Below are 21,434 nucleotides of genomic sequence, written 5' to 3' on the forward strand. Positions count from 1 at the left end.
TTCTGAGGTCTTGGCTGATTTCTTTTGATTTTCCTATGATGTCAAGCAAAGAGGCACTGAGTTTGAAGGTAGGCCTTTAAATACATCCACAGGTACACCTCCAATTGACCCAAATTATGTCAATTAGCCTATCAGAAGCTTCTAAAGCATGACATCATTTTCTGGAATTTTCCAAGCTGTTTAAAGGCACAGTCAACTTGGTGTATGTAAACACCTGACCCACTGGAATTGTGATACAGTGAATTATAAGTTAAATAATCTGTCTATAAACAATTGTTGGAAAAATTGCTTGTGTCATGCACAAAGTAGATGTCCTAACCGACTTGCCAAAACTATAGTTTGTTAACAAGAAATTTGTGGAGTGGTTGAAAAATTAGTTTTAATGACTCCAACCTAAGTGTATGTAAACTTCCGACTTCAACTGTATATGTTTTTCAGTTTCTTGAAATAATTTGTAAATGCAACTTATTTCTATGTGAAAACTGAAATGGTCTATTCGTTCCTTTTCCATTTTAGTAGACATTCTTATCTAGAGCAACTTACAGAAGTGAGTGAATACATTTTCATACTTTTTCATACTGGTCCCCTGTGGGAATCGAACGCACAACCGTAGCATTGCAGTAGTAAAGGCCAAATTCAATATTTTATCCAAAAATACAAAAATAATTCAATTTGTTAGCTTAGTCGAACCCCACCTCCCAACGGCTTAGACTTTTAGAGGTAAAAAAAAAGAAAGTCTAAAACCGGTCGCGCAAGCAAATGATCATTATGATGTTGTTTTACCTGGATGCTTCATGTACAACCTGCACCCCTGCTACATTTTACTGGTAGATGGCGACTTCAGGTTTTCGGGAACACATTGTAAAGTAACTGTCACGAATCCCGCCGAGGATGGTGCCTCTTCCTGTTCGGGCGGCGCTCGGCGGTCGTCGTCACCGGCCTACTAGCTGCCATCGATTCTTTTCTTTTTGTTTCTGTTAGTTTGGGCTGATTGGGTGCACCTGTTTTGAGTTTAGTTTGGTGGGTAGGCTATTTAAGGGTAGGTAGCCCGCTGGCTGTTGTGCGGGCTTGTTCTCTGTTATTTGGTGTTGGATTTTAAGTGGATTCTATATTTTCCGGACAGTTTAGTCAGTGTGTGTTTGGACTGGTATTTTCATGCGCCCGTGTGTTTGGGCATGATCGGTTTTCCCTGTCTACAGGAAATAAAATCCACGTTCTTGAATACCTGCTCTCTGCGCTTGACTCCTCCACCCAGTACTCCTAGCAGCTCTGACAGAAGCCCGCACCACCATATGGAGTCAGCAGGAGCAGCGACCACCCCTCTCCCAACTATGGAGGAGCGTGTCCATCATCATACCGCTGTCCTTCATCGTATCGGGTCAGCGATGGACCAGATGATGGAGAGGATGGAACGATGGGAGAGGAGTGGTCTCCCGACGGCCCCTTCAGCTCCCCTGCAGACGACACAACCCACTCCTACAGGGTCATCGGCTGGGACCAGCACTTTGCGTCTCACCCCCCCGAGGGTGTACGATGGAGCAGCGGCTGGTTGCCAGGGATTTCTGCTCCAGCTTGAGCTTTATCTGGCTACCGTGCGTCCGACTCCCTCGGGTGAGGAGAGTGTAAGCCTCCTTGTCTCCTGTTTGTCGGGGAGGGCCCTGGACTGGGCCAACGCAGTCTGGAACAGCCCAGACTCGGCTCGGGACCATTACGCGGAGTTCACCCGCCGGTTTCGGGCTGTGTTCGACCACCCACCAGAGGGCCGAGCGGCGGGTGAGCGTCTGTTCCACCTTAGACAGGAGACGAGGAGCGCCCAGGAGTTCGCTTTAGAGTTCCGGACGTTGGCTGCTGGTGCGGGGTGGAATGACAGGGCCTTAATAGACCATTACCGTTGCAGCCTCCGGGAGGACGTCCGTCGGGAGCTAGCTTGTCGGGACACCACACTCTCCCTCGATGAACTGATAGACATGTCGATCCGACTGGATAACTTGCTAGCTGCCCGCGGGCGTTCAGAGGGGGTCCTGTCCATTCCACCTCCCAGCCCTCCCGCTCCAACTCCGATGGAGTTGGGAGGAGCTGCATCTAGGGGGACCAGAGGAGGTGGCTCCTCTTGCACCTACTGTGGCCGGAGAGGACACACTTCGGACCGGTGCTGGAGGAGTCCATCTGGGAGTCGAGATGGCAGGCGGAATACTCCTCGGCCACCCCAGGTGAGTAGGCACAAGACTCACCCAGAGCTCCCTGTTGGTCACATGTTTTTGGTTATTTTTTTCCCTGCGTTTTTCCCCTCTCTTCAGCATAAGGCGCTAGTCGATTCAGGCGCAGCTGGGAGTTTTATGGATCGCGGACTCGCCCGTAAGTTGGGTATTCCGCTGGTGCAGATAGACCCACCTTTTCCCGTGCACTCCCTAGATAGCCGACCGTTAGGATCAGGGTTGGTCAGGGAGGCCACGATTCCGCTGGACATGGTAACCCAGGGGGATCATAGGGAGCAGATCAGCTTTTACCTTATCGATTCACCTGGGTTTCCAGTGGTTTTGGGGGTTCCCTGGCTAGCCATTCACAATCCCCTCATTTCCTGGCGACAGGGAGCTCTTCAGGGGTGGTCAGATGAGTGTTCAGGTAGGTGTGTGGGAGTTTCCATCGGTGCCACATCGGTGGAGAGTCCAGACCAGGTTTCCACTGTGCGCATTCCCCCAGAATATGCCGATTTGGCTATCGCTTTTAGTAAGAAGGAAGCGACTAAATTACCACCTCATCGACGGTGGGATTGCGTGATAAACCTCCAGGAGAACGCTGCACTTCCCAGGAGTCACGTGTACCCATTGTCACAGGAGGAGACGTTGGCTATGGAGACATATGTCACGGAAGCTCTGGGACAAGGGTTCATTCGGCCCTCCATGTCACCCGTCTCCTCGAGTTTCTTTTTTGTGAGAAAAAAGGAGGGAGGTCTGCGTCCGTGCATTGATTATCGAGGTCTAAATTCAATCACAGTGGGATTTAGTTATCCACTACCTCTCATCGCTACGGCGATGGAATCATTCCACGGAGCACGTTTTTTCACAAAACTGGACCTCAGGAGCGCGTATAATCTGGTGCGTATTCGGGGAGGAGACGAGTGGAAAACAGCGTTTAGTACCACATCAGGCCACTATGAGTACCTCGTCATGCCGTATGGGTTGAAGAATGCTCCAGCTGTCTTCCAATCCTTTGTAGATGAGATTCTCAGGGACTTGCAGGGGCAGGGTGTGGTAGTATATATTGATGACATCTTGATCTATTCTGCCACACGCGCCGCGCATGTCTCCCTGGTGCGCAGGGTGCTTAGGCGACTGCTGGAGCATGACCTGTACGTCAAGGCTGAGAAATGTGTGTTCTCCAAACCAGCCGTTTCCTTCCTGGGTTATCGCATTTCCACCTCGGGGGTGATGATGGAGTGTGACCGCGTTAACGCCGTGCGTAATTGGCCGACTCCAACCACGGTAAAGGAGGTGCAGCGGTTTTTAGGGTTTGCCAATTACTACCGGAGGTTTATCCGGGGTTTTGGCCAAGTGGCGGCACCCATTACCTCACTGCTGAAGGGGGGCCCGGTGCGTCTACGGTGGTCGGTCGAGGCAGATGGAGCCTTCAACCAGTTGAAGGCAAGGTTTACTGAGGCTCCAGTGTTGGCGCATCCGGACCCTTCGTTAGCGTTCATAGTGGAGGTGGATGCGTCCGAGGCTGGTGTTGGAGCCGTGCTATCACAGCGCTCGGGCACACCACCGAAGCTCCGTCCTTGTGCTTTCTTTTCTAAGAAGCTGGAGCCGGCGGAGCGGAACTATGATGTGGGGGACCGGGAGTTACTAGCTATGGTAAAAGCCCTGAAGGTGTGGAGACACTGGCTTGAGGGGGCTAAATACCCTTTTCTCATCTGGACTGACCACCGCAATCTGGAGTATATCCGAGAGGCGAAGAGACTGAATCCGCGTCAAGCTAGGTGGGCCATGTTCTTTACTCGTTTTAGATTTACGATCTCTTACCGACCAGGTTCCCTCAACACTAAGGCCGACGCGCTGTCTCGTCTCTATGACACGGATGACCGGCCCATCGATCCGACTCCCATTCTTCCAGCCTCGTGTCTGGTGGCCCCGGTAGTATGGGAGTTGGACGCGGACATCGAGCGGGCGTTGAGGGTAGAACCTGTGCCGTCTCAGTGTCCTACTGGCCTGAGGTACGTACCGTTTGGTGTTCGTGATCGATTGATTCGGTGGGCTCATACACTACCTTCTTCGGGTCATCCAGGGATTGAGAGGACAGTGCGGGGTCTTAGAGGGAAATACTGGTGGCCCACCTTGGCTAAGGACGTGAGACTCTATGTCTCTTCCTGCTCGGTATGCGCACAGAGTAAGGCTCCTAGGCACCTGCCTAGAGGGAAGTTACAACCCCTCCCGGTTCCACAACGGCCATGGTCTCATTTATCGGTAGATTTCCTGACTGATCTTCCCCCGTCTCAGGGGAACACTACCGTTTTGGTCGTTGTGGATCGGTTTTCTAAGTCCTGTCGTCTCCTTCCATTGCCTGGTCTCCCTACGGCCCTACAGACTGCGGAGGCTCTATTTACCCACGTCTTCCGGCACTACGGGGTGCCGGAGGACATCGTATCTGATCGAGGTCCCCAGTTCACGTCCCGGGTATGGAGGGCGTTTATGGAGCGTCTGGGGGTCTCGGTCAGCCTTACCTCTGGGTATCACCCCGAAAGTAATGGGCAGGTGGAGAGAGTGAACCAGGAGGTGGGTAGGTTTCTGAGGTCGTATTGCCAGGACCGGCCAGGAGAATGGGCAAGGTACGTCCCGTGGGCAGAGTTGGCCCAGAACTCACTCCGCCACTCCTCAACTAAGATGTCGCCATTTGAATGCGTATTGGGGTACCAGCCGGTCCTGGCTCCGTGGCATCAGAGCCAGACCGAAGCTCCTGCGGTGGAGGAGTGGGTACAGCGCTCTAAAGAGACCTGGCGGGCAGTCCAGGCCTCTCTCAGGCAGGCCAGTGAGCGGCAGAAGAGGAGCGCTGACCGCCACCGCAGTGAGGCCCCTGTGTTCGCACCAGGGGACAGGGTCTGGCTCTCGACCCGAAACCTGCCCCTCCGCCTGCCCTGCCGGAAGCTGGGGCCGCAGTGTGTGGGGCCATTTAAAGTCCTGAGGAGGATAAACGAGGTGTGTTATAGATTACAACTCCCTTCTTACTATCGTATTAACCCCTCGTTTCATGTGTCTCTCCTCAGGCCGGTGGTAGCTGGTCCCCTTCAGGAAGGTGAGGTACCGGAGGTCCCTCCGCCCCCTCTGGATATCGAGGGGTCCCCGGCGTACGCTGTACGAGCTATTCTGGACTCGAGACGCCGGGTGAGGGGCCTGCAGTACCTCGTTGACTGGGAGGGGTACGGTCCGGAGGAGAGGTGCTGGGTACCGGGGAGAGACATTTTAGATCCTTCCCTCTTGGCTGATTTCCACCGTCGCCACCCGGATTGTCCTGCGCCTCGCCCTCCGGGTCGTCCTCGAGGCCGGGGTCGGCGCGCTGCGGGAGCCGCGCGTCAGAGGGGGGGTACTGTCACGAATCCCGCCGAGGATGGTGCCTCTTCCTGTTCGGGCGGCGCTCGGCGGTCGTCGTCACCGGCCTACTAGCTGCCATCGATTCTTTTCTTTTTGTTTCTGTTAGTTTGGGCTGATTGGGTGCACCTGTTTTGAGTTTAGTTTGGTGGGTAGGCTATTTAAGGGTAGGTAGCCCGCTGGCTGTTGTGCGGGCTTGTTCTCTGTTATTTGGTGTTGGATTTTAAGTGGATTCTATATTTTCCGGACAGTTTAGTCAGTGTGTGTTTGGACTGGTATTTTCATGCGCCCGTGTGTTTGGGCATGATCGGTTTTCCCTGTCTACAGGAAATAAAATCCACGTTCTTGAATACCTGCTCTCTGCGCTTGACTCCTCCACCCAGTACTCCTAGCAGCTCTGACAGTAACTTGACACTGTGTTGATCAGTCAGCGCAAATTTGGATTATAATGACCAGAAGAAAAGTGCATTGACAGAGGAAGGAGCAAACTGAATTAATGCGTAAGGTAAGGGCTAGAATTAGCACTGGATCTCTGGTGTGTGCATGTATTAGAAATTAGCAGCGTGGCAGTTTTTCTAAAGTTCCCAAAGTTTGGTGTATCTAACTACCTATAATAGAAGCCAAGGACATTCGCTAGTTAAATTTTTGTTGTGCTCTGATTACACGTAAGTGTCCAAGTCAGCAGTTTATTTCAGTTTACTTCAGGTTGCTTCAGTTTACTTCAGGTTGCTTCAGTTTACTTCAGGTTGCTTCAGTTTACTTCAGCCGCATGAAAAACCTTCAATAGCTAGCTACCTACCTTTCGCTTCTCATCCAACTGGTGTAAGTTAGCTAACTACAGCTGCTAGCCTTCTACTAGCTAGCGATTTATGTTGAGTAAGAACCACGGTTCGGCTAAAAATATGTTAACATTTGTAGCACATCGTTGGCTTTTATTGGCCAGAAATGTGCACATGAGTGCAGTAAATTGTGAATTTAATTTAAAAACGGATGCGCCTACAAACTTATTCAGTCCAAATCGATCTAAGTCTAATGGTCCTGGCCTCCCGAGTGGTGCAGTGATCTAAGGCAGTGCTTGAGGCGTCACTACAGCCCTGGGTTCGATCCCAGGCTGTGTTACAGCCGACCGTGACTGGGGGACCGATGAGGCAGTGCACAATTGGCCCAGCATCATCCAGGTTAGGGGAGGGTTTGGCCAGCCAGGATTTCCTTGTCCCATGACGCTCTAGCGACTCCTTGTGGCGGGCCTAGCGCCTGCAAGCTGACTTCGGTCGCCAGTTGTATGGTGTTTCCTCCAACACATTGGTGCAGCTGGCTTCCGGGCTAAGCGAGCAGTGTGTCAAGAAGCAGTGCGGCTTGGCAGCGTCGTGTTTCGGAGGACGCATGGCTCTCGACTTTCGCCTCTCCCGATTCCGTATGAAAAAGGGGTAAAAGTACACAAAAAAAAATACAAAAATAAGGTCACCTTATGTGCAATGTAGCCTCGTTTTAATTGGACGTCTGGAATTTGAGCTAGGTTTAGGAAAAAATTTGTCTAACGACCATAATGCTAATGACACATCAAACATCCGGTATAGTGGTTCTTGGTAACCGCTGGATGAATCATGACGATAAGCGGGGAGGGTGTTGTGTACCTCCGATCAAGTTGATTTGACGGTAGAGATACTTGGTTTACATATGATGGTAGGGCGATATGAATTTAACATTGAGCTTCAACCAATGCACACTATATATAATATACTACAACACACTACACTAATATAAGTAGATACACTAATATAGATAGACTTGAAGACACATCTCTATGGAGACCGACAGCTCTGTCTGCAGCAATCGAGTGGAACTCAGGAAGAGAAGAGACATCCCATAGTGTGTATAGGAGCACCGTATGAGGACACTGACAGACAGAAACACAGACTCTGTCAGAGCTCTCGCTCTTATTCTGTCTGTCTCTCTCCTCTAATACCCTGTCAGCGGGGTGCTCTCTCAGACCAGTTACACATGCCCTTCGGCAGGCCAGGATATTTCATCTAGTGGCTGATGGGAGGCCATTTCCTCCTCCTCCCCTCTGGACTGCAGAGTTGAAGTGGTGATATTTCCCACTGGCCTCAGATTCAACTGGCCATAGCTCTGTGTCTGGGACTCTGAGCATCATGGCTAAAGTGTTACGGGCATGAGAGTGTTAATAGGCTATTCTATTACTGCGGGCAGTGATTGGACCAGTCACTGGGATTAGCAAATTATTACTTTATGTGTATCTGTTAGGAAATTCTTTGTGTCTGTGTCATGATCAGTCTCAACTATTTGTCCTTTCATTTTGGCTTGTTTAACATTGTCTAACGTTTGTTTCTGACGGCTGTCCAAACAGTTGGGTTTGCTTACTCTAAGGTTAAATCAAATGCACTGCTGGAAGGATGCCCTGCTGCTCTTAAATAGACAAATGTACACATCACCACAGACTAAACCATGCAAACAGCTATATGTCAGCTATATGTCACACAGGCACAGGGGGAGGTGAGGAGAGGTAAACATGGTTTTCATATGGGTTTGAGTGCAGTTATTATTTGAGTGCAGTAGTTATTTCTCTAATGGACAGCTCTGTTCCATAAAAAATAAAAAAATCTTTATTACAAGTGTCGTTCATAACGCTGTTCATCGAGGTATTATCACGCTTTAAGGTATGACCGAGGTGCAGACAGTGTTGAAGAAACTAAAGTTTATTCTATAAAACAGGGGCAGGCAAACAGGTCAAGGCAGGTAGGGGTCAATAATTCAGAGAGGGTGTAAGGCTCCGGAACAGCATGCAGGCTCAGGTCAGGCAGGAAAGGTAAAAACCGGGAAACTAGAAAACAGGGACTATAGGAAAGACAGGAGCAAGGGAAAACGCTGGTAGCTTTGAACAAACAAAACAAATTGGCAGAAAACACAGGTATAAGTACCCGGGGGATAATGGGGAAGATGGGTGACACCTGGAGGGGGGTGGAGACGAGCACAAGGACAGGTGAAACAGATCAGGGCGTGACAGGTTACTGTAATTGGAAACTATTTGCAGACATTTACCGTACAGGTGATTTATGGAGCGGAGCGTGAATCTGAAAAAGGTGCTAATGTGGACCACATAAATCCTTATGGAGTGTGAAATGCATTAATAAATGTGTTGGGATGAAAAACTGGGACCAACGTTTGGAGAGAGAGATATATTAAGATGGATAGGCAATTAGAATCACCCTTTACATCTCAGTAACACTTTCTTAAACATAATATATGTTTACCAAAAATATGCTTAAAATGCATACAAAAAAGGTGAATACATATAATTATATATTATGCCATTCTCACTTTCTCTATTTCCCCTATCGCTCCCATACAGTAACTATACAGCCCTGGTAGGAGTGTGGATCTATGGCTTCTTCGTCATGGTGCTGCTAGCCTTGGACTTCCTCTACTACTCGGCCATGAACTATGAGCTGTGCAGAGTATACCTGGAGAAGTGGGGTCTGGGTGGGCGCTGGCTGAAGAAAGCCAGGAGCCAGTGGCACCAGCCAGTCCCAGGAGAGGAGAATGAGACCCAGGCACAGACCCAGGGTCACCCCATGGCCCTCAGCCACCAGCACCCCAGACACAGCCTCAGAGGAGAGGACCAGAGCCCCACGAACCCTAGCACGCCCCCACCGTCTGGTAAGTCACTCTGTCGCCAGCATTCAGTGGATGTCCACTCAGACTCATTGTGTATTATATACATGGCTACACTATTACATTGTACTGTAAGGACATAGAGTTGTCAGGGTCAGGACACTAACACATTCAAATGCCAAATGTTTCTGTGTTATTTTGCTGGAAGGCATAGATGGGGCAGAGAGGACAATTGCTGATGATCTCATTCTGAACAGCAAAAGCACAAGGGAGCCTATCGCATTCTCCCTCGGGATTCATCACCTTACATTGTCTCATCCTCATTACGTCTTGTAGAACGGTACGATGTTGCTAAGGGAAAGTTACCATAGCAGTCCATCAGAGCAACATGTCTCCATAAGGAGAGGTTTGGTATCTCCAGCAGCAGTCCTTCCTCCCCCATCAGCTGCGTAGGCTGACAGGGAATCTGAACCACTGAGCCTCCCCACACACTCACCTGCTGTAACCTTTCCCGCAAACACACACGCGTATGTAGATGTACACACACACACACACACACACACACACACACACACACACACACACACACACACACACACACACACACACACACACACACACACACACACACACACACACACACACACACACACACACACACACACACACCTACCTACCTACCTACCTACCTGCCCCCCCACTCACACAGACAGACACACACGTTTGTGCCATCTCTTCCCACACACACTCCTATGCTCTCTCCATTTCTCCCCCCACACACACGCAAGGACCTGCTCGATACCATACACTCGCCCAACATGCCCCTTCAGTCACTCGCACCACTCGGAGAGAGGAGGAAAGTGAGAGACACCCTAAATACTGTAGTAGCTATGGGACACACATCAAGCCTTGACACACATATCTATCATCAAAGCATTCAAAGAACAGCTGGATCAAACACCGTCAGAACAACCTAAATCTTTGGCTAAAAACTTAAATTATTCAAACCGATCTCTGTCTCAGGTGTTCTCTAGAGGTCCAGGAGATGGCTTATACTCAGACAGTCAGACAGTCAGACAGACAGACAGTCCGACAGTCAGACAGACAGTCAGTCAGACAGACAGTCCGACAAACAGACAGACAGACCTCTGGGCCAAGCCATCTCTCTGACTGTCTATGATAACTTAATGAGGGCAGAGATATGACAAATGGGTTTGTGGCCGTGCCAGACCATGATAGCCAGATTTTGACAAAGACAGAGGAGCTTGGCAGTGGAAGGGGATCCTGGGGCTGTTTTAGTGGTGAATACATGCCTAACTACCACTGGGACATGTCCACAGAGACACATGTCCATAGCACTTGTCCTACTGATGAATATATGCCTAATTAGAACCTGCCATGATCGAGGAGCTCAGATACTATCTGTCCTAGTGGTGAATACATGCTTTAAAGTCCCCATGCAGTCTTTTTAATTGTATTTTTTTAAATAATCACTGTATGTCTAATAAATCACTGTGTGTTTATTTCATGAAAATAACTCCAAAATATATTTTTTCAAATTTATTCCTGAGCCTTTTTTGGCCATTGAAATGCTCAGTCTGATCAAGTGGGCGTTATGAGACAAATGTGAAGATATTTACGTACACAGCCCTGATTGGTTGATAGGATGGTCTAATGCCCACCCCCATACCCTGATGAAGGTTCAAACAGCTCTTACTCAGAAATGGCATTATCATAATTTTCACAATTTCAGAGTGTTATATCAACTTCATGGTGTGGAAATATAAAAACAAATAAAACAGGCAAATCAAGTTTTTAACAGCACTGCCCCTTTAACTACAACGTTAGATAGAGACGCCAGTTCAGTCTGAGAAGCCTCATCAACTTCAGCCAGGGCTACTTGACCCCTACAGGCAACAGCCCAACTTCAGACAAAACATGGGGTCTTTGAAAGTAGATCAGAATTGGGTCAGGAATAAGGTGTTGTAATGGATGATTGATAGTCAGTGCTTTGCATTGTGACTCCATAAGGTTGGTATAGATTGCGTTGAGTTCTTTAACTTCACTATGAGCTTGTTCTGAAAATAAAGACGTATGTCTATTTTATTTAGACATTTGGGCTCCCGAGTGGCGCAGCGGTCTAAGGCACTGCATCTCAGTGCTAGAGGTTTCATTACAGACTCTGGTTCGATTCCAGGCTGTATCACAACCGGCTGTGATTGGGAGTCCCATAAGGCGGTGCACAATTGGCCCAGCGTCGTCCAGGTTAGGGTTTGGTCGGGGTAGGTGTCATAATAAATAAGAATTGGTTCTTAACTGACTTGCCTAGTTAAATAAAGGTTAAATAAAATAAGAAATGGAGACTAGACTTACTCTGGCTTACTCAGCTCGTAGCATGTATGCTTTCTGTAAACATTCATTTGTATGATATTTTCATAATAATGTACAAAGTTATGAATAAAAAATTATGCTCTCTTCCAAATGACAAAAAACATTGAGATGACAGAGAACAAAGGCTCCATTCAATCAAAAGCTGTTTTTCTGGGATGAGGTTAAAATAACATTGCAATTGTCTTACACTGAAAACTCTATAACCAGTTGTAACTGAATAGCTTCCAGAATTTGTTGCCCAAACAACACGTCATCATCAGAGGGCCTTGAGTTTAGTTGCGAGGGACAGAGCTGTATCACCAGGGTCAGGGAGGATGATGGGTAATGGCTGAGAATTAGACTTGTACTTAGACATATGTTTGTTGGTTGGAGTCTCAGAACTGGGGCATCTCCAATACTTTTTAAAGTAGAAGTATCAGATCATTTCGCTGTATCTACTTCCTCTTGTGGAGGAATTGCAGCCTGGCAAGTGAATGTGTGGGAACACTGTTTGCCATAAGGCTACTTGAGAAGGCTGGTATGTGTGCACAGCCTTAGATCTGTTACGGGCTCTGTGTAGGTGGCCGGGGAATCTGATATTACTTTCTCTCCGTGGATAGATAAATGCCCTTTATAAAAAAAAATCTGCTTAAACAAATACAGACGGCTTAACCAGGTACTGTGTGTTCTGGCTAAAAAGAAAAGACAACACGCATTGATCAGGAAAAGGAAAAAACAGCCATGTATTTACAGTAATCCAGTGGGTCCAATATAGATAACAGACAATAAATCCCCTTGTTAAAGTATAACAAAGAATATGAACAGTGGGATCATGGCAGTATCAAGTACGCTCCGAGCACCACGCGATAAAAACACTCGTCGCACAGTAATGAAACGGGATGTCCTACTGACGGTTACAAAGTCTCAGATCGAGTTAAAACGTCTGATTTATTAAGGCCATCTCTCTCTGCCCAGGGGTGGGGTGATACCTCCTAACTCTCTTGATACCCTCTTCACCCCATGTCTGATGGACGCCGGACCAGAGAGAGGTCCTGGATTCAGTTTTTTTGATGTAGGCAGCCTTCTCTTCTCTATTATTACTGGTGCACTTCACATTCCTCATGTGCCCGTGCTAATACAAACTTAGTATGATGCTTCAGAGCATCATAAAAAAGAGCTGAAATCCAATATCGTTTAATTCAGGTTTGACAACACAGTAAGAGACGATATGACTGCTGAGAGGTTGGTGTGTAATGTGTCATAAAAAAAAGCGAAAAATCCATTCCCTCTCTACAGTATGTTTGTTGGTGGAATTAACAATACATGAGTGTATGCTGATTTGATGAGTGAGGATATGCCAGCTACAAGAGCATTGACAGTGTGAAAACAGAGTAGGCAGCCAGCAACATTCCATATCATATTAATACTGCATGGTGAAGATCTATCTCTACGGTGATCAACGCCAGGACAACTTGGCATCAGATCCAAGCAACCTGGCCAAGCGCTATATACTACACCACCCACCTCCTGGGTGGTGCCTGCCTGCCTACCTGGCTGCTTCAAGAGGCCTGCACAGGTCAGCCAACCAGAGTGTTCCAAACAAGGTGGCATCTGTCATCACATTTACAGGCCCTGACTCAGAGCTGAGCCATCTGCTTGGTTGTCACCTAACAGCCATTTCCAGTCAGGCCTCTGTGACTGAGATATCATATTGGCAAGTCTGTCGCCTGGCAAATGGAGACTGGTTTATGATTCATCAGATGGTCAATGTCTGGTACATTGCTTTGATTGTACTTGACCATATGGCAGAATACACACCTACACTTACAGTACCCATCTGCTTGCCAGTCTGCCAGAGCAGTGAGTGACACAATAATATCACACAGATACCCCTCGCTCATGCCAGATTCTTCCAGAAATATGCTTGATAGCTTCAAACAGCTTTCATATCATTTTCTTTGTCCACAAGTGTCGTGATCAATGCTTGTGTCTATTTCCTGCATATTCACACATTATCTTTGAACCACAACTTTAGCTGAAGTGTTTTGTGTGGTAATGACTGAGTTGTAAATAATTAAATCAAATGAGGCTGTCCTGTGTTTGCAGGGTTGGGGAGTAACTGATTAAATGTAATTAGTTATATGTAATCTGATTACAAAAAAACATGTAATCAGTTACGTTACCAGCAAAAATGTTGTAATCGGATTACAGATACTTTTGAAAACTAGATTATTACTTCTTGGATTACTTTTAAATTCAGAAAGGATGTTTGCGGGGAATGAATGCATAATGACACCTTTCTGTTTACCCAGTGACATTCAATTCAGAATTGCAAAAAAGCATACGTTTAATAGTTTGTTCCACCTGAGCGAGTCTGACCACAAGACACAGACCACTTTTTGTCTTCTTCTAATGCCTCTTAAGGGGTAAGTAATCCAAAAGCAACTGAAAGTAATCAGATTATTTGAGTTGTGTTACTGATGACAATTTTGGGCAGGTAACTAGTGACTATAATGGATTATATTTGGAAGGTAACCTACCTTTCCCTGTGCGTGTGTGTGTGTGTGTGTGTAGAGCAGCATGTCCAGGCCCTGTCCAATTAGAGAGCATCACTCTCCATATGGTGGCCTAATTTACATTTAAAAAATGCACAACACAACACAGCCTGGTAGAGAGGAATCATCAGGGAGGGGAATGGTTGTTGATTTTTCTTCCTTTCTTCACTTCACTGCAATTAAAAATAGATCACAACAATAACGATGTCATGCCTTTTTCCCCACTGGCCTTGTGCAATACAAACAAGGAGAAGGCTGAGACTACAGTATATGTGGCTGGTTAATTTAGCTGGGTGATGGGTTCCATACTCCTGTTCCAAGGGTTTTAATACTATGTCACTTTCCTTTTTTTCCATTCAGACTGAAGCTGCGAGAGGATGAATGGATAGAGCAGCGATGCTGAGCAGAGCACGCCGCAGAAGATAGCACGGCTCCGACACCTGTCTCTGTCTGGCTGGATTATTTACACAGTAACATACCACAGGGTGGCTGTCCCTGCCGGAGCTAGCAGTTAGCTAGCAGGACCTGCTCACCTCCATTCCTCTAAACACCTTCACCACTGAACCAGCGGAACCGGGCCAAAGGTCAACACTAGACTACTATGAAAGGTCCTGGCGAATGGAGCTGCTGCTACCCAAACACTGTTAGGAACAGGTCACAGGCACTGAAAGTGATCATGAAGAACCCCTGCATGGGCTGGGGCTGTTCTAAGAGGACGCCAATGGAAATTGAAACCGCAACTGAACAACTGAACAAGGGGGGCTTTGTTTAATGTGTGTGTTTGAGTGTTGATTGTACTTTGTTGCTGTGTGGGGTTAAATTCAGTAGTAGTCAGAAGAGGTAGTGGGTGTATCTCTTGGTGATTTATTTAATGTAGACTAGTCAGGGGCTTTTTACGAGTGGTAGACATTCTACACGATTCACCATGATGCTTAGCATCTCTTTGGAGCTAAAATGAGGACATAGACTGGCTCAATCGCTGAGGATAGATTTAATGGGACGGTGAAGTCTATGGAACAGACATATTTCAGCATAATGAACCTTTATTGAATACGGTGGCCCCTCCCCTTCAAGTCACCCTGTCAGCCCAGCAATCAGGGAGAGTGGAGTGCTGACAAAATAATCACTTCAGTGGTTCCCACTGAAAGGTGTTACACTGCAAAAAAAGTGAAATCTAAGCAAGTCTAAATATCTTCAATTGAAATATCTTTCTTGTTTTTTCAGGGGATAAAGCTCAACACTTCACTCATTTCTGACATGAACTTTCTTATTGATCCATAAAGTGCAGTCTTTGTGGTGTTGGGAGGGGTGAGAGAATAAAGCATCTGTTCAGGTCAGCAGACTGGGAGGGGGATGGAGTGTGATGGGGGAAAGACCAGGCGGTATATAGTACTGTACCGGGTTATGTCTCTACTCACTCTCCTCACTCTACCCCAATTCTGAAGCTGTAACCTGCGATCTGGCAGCAGCTTAGCCAGTACATTTTGTGCAGAGAATTCCTGGACTGTACGCACCGTGCAGCAGGCAATACACCACAGTGTCGTTGGTAGGGGCCAACCAAGAGGGCAGACCCATAAATGGTTCTCTGGGAGTTACTGGAAATACCACCAATACTCCTGAACAGCCACTAGGCAGGAGGAGCAAACTGAACCTGCCAATTTAGACTGAAGCTGCTTCTCTGAAGTGTGCAGAGGCCCCAAAAAAGAAAATGTTACAATTTTCTGTTACAACAATGACCATGGCTGGCAATACACACTGAGTGTACAAAACATGAAGAACACTTTCCATGACATAGACTGACCAGTTGAATCCAGGTGAAAGCTATGATCCCTTCTTGATGTCACTTAAATCCACTTCAATCAGTGTAGATGAAAGGGTGGAGACGGGTTAAAGAAAGATTTTTAAGCCTTGAGACAATTGAGACATCCATTGTGTATGTGTGCCATTCAGAGGGTGACAAATGATTTGAAGTGCCTTTGAACGGGGTATGGTAGGAGGTAGTAGGTGCCAGGCGCACCAGTTTGTGTCAAGAACTGCAATGCTGCTGAGTTTTTCACGTTCAACAACTTCCTGTGTGCATCAAGGATGGTCCACCATCCAAAGGACATCCAGACAACTTGACACAACTGTGGGAAGCATTGGAGTCAACATGGGCCACCATCCCTGTGTAACCCTTTTGACACCTTGTAGAGTCCATGCCAAGACGAATTGAGGCTGTTCTGAGGGCAAAAGGGGGCAGTGCAACTCAATAATAGGAAGGTGTTCCTAATGTTTGGTATAGTCAGTGTGATCTCTTATGATTAGCAATAACGTTCAGATTTGGCCAGTTTGAGATAGTTAACTTCCGTATAGTCTAATTGCATGTTTGCTCCAGCAAACTTGTACCTTGTGCTGAGACACGATGCGCCCAACTGAAATAATTGGCCTGGACTGGAGAGCTGTGGAGGTGCTAATTGCGCTCTATCTCTTCGTCCTGCTTTTCTTCCTTCCTTCCTTCCTTTCTCTCTCTCTCTCTCTTACCCCCCTTTCCCTCTCTCTCCCACTCTCTCCTTACCTCCCTCCCTCTCTCTCCCCCCCCCCCAGAAAGTGAGGCAGCATCAGCAGCAAGGAAGCCCGGAGGAGCAGGAATTTTAAACAGCTTCTGCAGTACAAAGGGGATTTAATTGGGCCTCAAAACAGGGGAAATGGCAGAGATCAGACATGCTAGGGAACACACGTCTCCTCCGGAACCCCAGTGCTGTGCTGCTGTAACAAAGCAAAACTGTGAGCAGGGAATTCCCTTCCCATCAACAATATGTAGTGGGGATAACTAGGGTAATGCCCCTGCCCTAGCAGGCAGTGTCAACAGACATGTTATGTAGGCTACAGCCCAGCAGTTGCCCCTCTTATCATAGCAATGCTAATGGGGAGCCTAACTGCAGCCCTCCCCAAACTGGAAGCCCAAACAAGGTCTGTGGTGTTATCTGACTTTCTGTTTTGTTTTCTTAACATGGACTTGACGTGACATAGTCGATATTGTAATCATTGCTGTAAGGATGGCAGAGCACTTATCTTTTAGTCTTGAGGTTGCTGTAGTAACAGTTGCCTTACAGTGAATCTCCACTTGTGCACAGAAGCTTTGTAGTGATTGGTCGGTACCTGACTGTGGGTGTGGTGATGATGACCTGCATCACGCTCTGTCTATGTATTACCCACTAGAATGTACAGTTAGAAGCTGAATTGTTTCTGCACTTGTTAACTTTGTATTGTTACACCAGGGAGAAATAAAGATGTATCTTTTCCAGTGTGTTTAAACATTCCTGAGTGTGTTCTGCTCTTTATCAAATGCAAAATCTCAGCACAACTTGGGAGCCAAAAACATAAAAGTTGAATCAAGTTTCAGAGGTTGTGTTTGGCCAGAACATCCTGTCTGAGTCAAAGCAGTGGCCTGTAGCTGACACTCCCAGCCTGGTGAATCACACGACCCAGGCAGCCAGGCCAGAGGCACAGACATCATTAAGGCTAGGAGATGACAGGCCAGACAGACACAGACACAGACAGAGACACCTTGTTCTAAATTACAAAACCTGTCTGCCACAGCTGGGGGAGCGTGTGAGAGGCCAGAGCATCACAGGAGTTGTCAAGGTTTGTTAGCAGGAAGTCCTTTGAACTTTTTCATTAATCAGCTTTCTCTCACTCTCTCTCTCCAAACTTCTCACCTCTGTACCTCTGCTTCTGTTCAATATGCCTTTTCTATTCTCTCCTCCCACTAGTCTGTCCCTCACACTCTTCTTTCCTTCCCCTAAACACATTCATCTCTTTGCTCCCCATCACCTCCACATTCTCCCTCCTCATTCTCCCTCCTCCCTCTCTGTGTCATTGCTGTGATAGCATTATTATGAAAAGAGCATTATTATGAAAAGACCATAGAGACATGGACATGTGTGAACTAATTCATCCCATTAATCACTATGAAAAACAAAACATTGCCTGGATCTCCTTATCCCACTGTTCCAGAGAAGCATCGGCTTCCGGCATTCATCTATTAAAACCACATTAGACCGTCTCATCACTCCTATCTACCCCCCTGCTCACTCAGCCTTCTCCGAGACAGGGCAGAGAGCCCTTCTGTGGCGCTGAGCCCACGTTAAGTGGATCTTAATGTGGCCATTTTGTGCCATTTGTCTAAACGCAATGTGATAAAGACCATTTGGATGCCCCTATCAGATTATCATTATAGTGCCATTTGTCAGTCAAAGATCAGATGTCAGTCAAAGATAGAGACACGCAAAAGGGGGGGGGGGGGGGGGTAAGCTGAGAGGGAATGGGAGGGGGGAGGTAAGGAGGAGAGGGGAGAGGTAAGGAGGAGAGGGGATGGGAGGGGAGGGGAGAGGTAAGGAGGAGCGGGGATGGGAGGGGAGAGGTAAGGAGGAGAGGGGATGGGAGGGGAGGGGAGAGGTAAGGAGGAGAGGGGATGGGAGGGGAGAGGTAAGGTGGAGAGGGGATGGGAGGGGAGAGGTAAGGAGGAGAGGGGATGGGAGGGGAGAGGTAAGGAGGAGAGGGGATGGGAGGGGAGAGGTAAGGAGGAGAGGGGATGGGAGGGGAGAGGTAAGGAGGAGAGGGGAGAGGTAAGGAGGAGAGGGGAGAGGTAAGGAGGAGAGGGGATGGGAGGGGAGAGGTAAGGAGGAGGGGGGATGGGAGGGGAGAGGTAAGGTGAGAGGGGATGGGAGGGGAGAGGTAAGGTGAGGGGATGGGAGGGGAGAGGTAAGGAGGAGAGGGGATGGGAGGGGAGAGGTAAGGAGGAGGGGGGATGGGAGGGGAGAGGTAAGGTGAGAGGGGATGGGAGGGGAGAGGTAAGGTGAGGGGATGGGAGGGGAGAGGTAAGGTGAGGGGATGGGAGGGGAGAGGTAAGGAGGAGAGGGGATGGGAGGGGAGAGGTAAGGAGGAGGGGGGATGGGAGGGGAGAGGTAAGGTGAGAGGGGATGGGAGGGGAGAGGTAAGGTGAGGGGATGGGAGGGGAGAGGTAAGGAGGAGAGGGGATGGGAGGGGAGAGGTAAGGTGAGAGGGGGGATGGGAGGGGAGAGGTAAGGTGAGAGGGGATGGGAGGGGAGAGGTAAGGTGAGGGGATGGGAGGGGAGAGGTAAGGAGGAGAGGGGATGGGAGGGGAGAGGTAAGGTGAGAGGGGATGGGAGAAGAATAGAGCTGAAGTGCATAACTGATTGTGAACTTCAGTAAACTAGTTACATTTCCTCCCTTACTCAGAGAACGTTCATGTGTAGATGTCTATCTGTACAGGAGCACCAAACATAAGCAGTACCAATATTGCATCCGTCTTTGCACTTCCTCCACACTCAGCCCTGTTTTCCCCTCAACTGAACCCAGCCTTCAACAAGACTGACAGCCCTTATTCAGTAGTCTATTTATTGTATTTGCAGACCTTTTTATCCGACACTAAGTGTCCAGAATCCTCTGAGATCTGACCTCAGATCAGAAAATCAGACTGCTATCCCTGTCTTAATTGTCTTAAATGTCCACCATTTTCATCGGGCAAATCTAACTGGCAAGTTCAAGGGCAGTAAATTGGAAGGCTGGCCCCAAAACATCAAGTGAAGAGAAACCGTTCAGATGAGCTGACAGAATATTTAAACTGTCTACTGAAATGGGCTAGTTACATGATGAAGAGGAGGAACACAACCCTCGCCAGGTCTCTCTCTCTCTGTCTGCCCCTGTAGTGTGACATTGAGCTGAAATGAAAGTGAGCCTGAGCAACCACTGTCAGCCTCAAAACATCATCCTGTGACATTTTTGCAAAAAGAGAAGAGTCACAACATATGAGGCTAATGTCAATACATTGCAGTCAATGGGGAAAGATGGTGATAAAGATGCAAAGGTTAAATTGGTGGAAGACAGACAGACAGACGTCTCTTTCTCTCTCTAATCTCCTCTCTCCCTCCCCCTTCTCTCTCCATCTCCTTGCCTCCCTCTGTCTGTCTCTCTACCTCCTCTTTATACCAGTGGAGGCTTCAGAGCTGAGGACGGCTCATAATAATGGTTGTAACGGAGCGAATGGAATGGCATCAAACACATGGAAACCAAGTGTTTGATGTACTGTATTTGATACCATTCCACTAATTCCACTCCAGCCATTCTCACAAGCCTGTTCTCCCCAATTCAGGTGACACCAACCTCCTGTGCTTTATACCCCCTCCTTTTCTCTCTCCCTCTCCCTTTTTTCACCACCTCCACTCTCTCCCCCTCCCTCTCCTTCCTTTCTCCCTCCCTCCTTCTATCTCCCTATCTTTGCCTCCCTCTTTCTCTCACTACCTGCTCTTTATCCCTCCTCCATCTCCCTCTCCCTTCACCACCTCCACCCTCCTTTTCTTTCTTAATTCAAGGGGCTTTATTGGCATGGGAAGCATGTGTTAACATTGCCAAAGCAAGTGAGGTAGATAATATACAAAAGTGAAATAAACAATAAAAATTAACAGTAAACATTACACATACAGAAGTTTCAGAAATGTCTCTCTCTCTTTCTCTCCCTTTCCCCCTCTCCCTCCTTTTCTTTCTCTCCTCCTCTCTCTTCTATATCTCTCTTATTCACTCATATCTCCTCCCCCTCCATTCCCTCTCGCTCCTTCTTCCATCCCTCCCCCTCATCTCTCTCTCTCCTTCCTTTGTCTTCCTCCTCTCTCCCACCTTCACAGACAGGGCATTGACGCATAAGTCAATACATTGCTTTCAAGGCGAAAAGGTTGGTGATACAGCTGCAATGGGTAAATTGGTGAAAGACTCAGTCTGACAGACAGACAGACTAACAGACACTCAAAGAAAGACATACCGAGAGACAGACAGACAGACAGAGACATATGCACTCAAAGATAGACAGACAGGCAGAGAGCTGTAGGCGGGCAGACAGATAGACAGACAGACAGCAAGACATGCACAGGCAGACAGACAGACCGTTTCAAGTAAATAAATAAAAATGTTACCAACATGCTCTTGAGAATTCATTCTAACAAGTTTTAAGCCTGACGACTCACACTAAATGATTCTGCTGCTCTGTCGTTTGCTACATTCGTTAGTCTGAGACTGCCATCATTGAAGTCGTTTGTGGTGATGAGGGGCGTTGTACAAAACAAAGTGATCAGCGATTAGATCGTCTCTAACCAATCAGAGTACCAAAGCCAATGACAAATTTTCAAACCGGCACTTTACGCATGTGCTCTGGCTCTGGCCCAACCCATCTGTTTCTGGACCAATCAGACAGCCCGAATGTGTTTGCATTAGGTAAAGGGTCGGGGAGGTACTCAGATCCAGA

The 21,434-nt window shown here is 47.8% G+C and overlaps 1 protein-coding gene across 2 annotated transcripts in view; it reads left to right on the forward strand.

Moving 5' to 3' along the window:
* shisal1b (shisa like 1b) overlaps positions 1-17,433 on the forward strand; it is a 70,910-nt gene extending 53,477 nt beyond the window's left edge. The window contains exons 4-5 of one of the 2 annotated variants that reach the window (XM_071326313.1): positions 8,950-9,257; positions 14,498-17,433. In XM_071326313.1, coding sequence (XP_071182414.1) covers positions 8,950-9,257; positions 14,498-14,502 — 313 coding nt within the window. In that variant the 3' untranslated portion in view covers positions 14,503-17,433. Of the gene's footprint in view, positions 1-5,257; positions 5,930-8,949; positions 9,258-14,497 lie in introns of those variants that run through there. The other variant, XM_071326311.1, reaches the window with a different exon arrangement.
* The last annotated feature ends 4,001 nt before the right edge of the window (positions 17,434-21,434 follow it).

The sequence above is a fragment of the Salvelinus alpinus genome, chromosome 9 (assembly GCF_045679555.1).
Source record: "Salvelinus alpinus chromosome 9, SLU_Salpinus.1, whole genome shotgun sequence".
Classification (NCBI taxonomy): domain Eukaryota; kingdom Metazoa; phylum Chordata; class Actinopteri; order Salmoniformes; family Salmonidae; genus Salvelinus; species Salvelinus alpinus.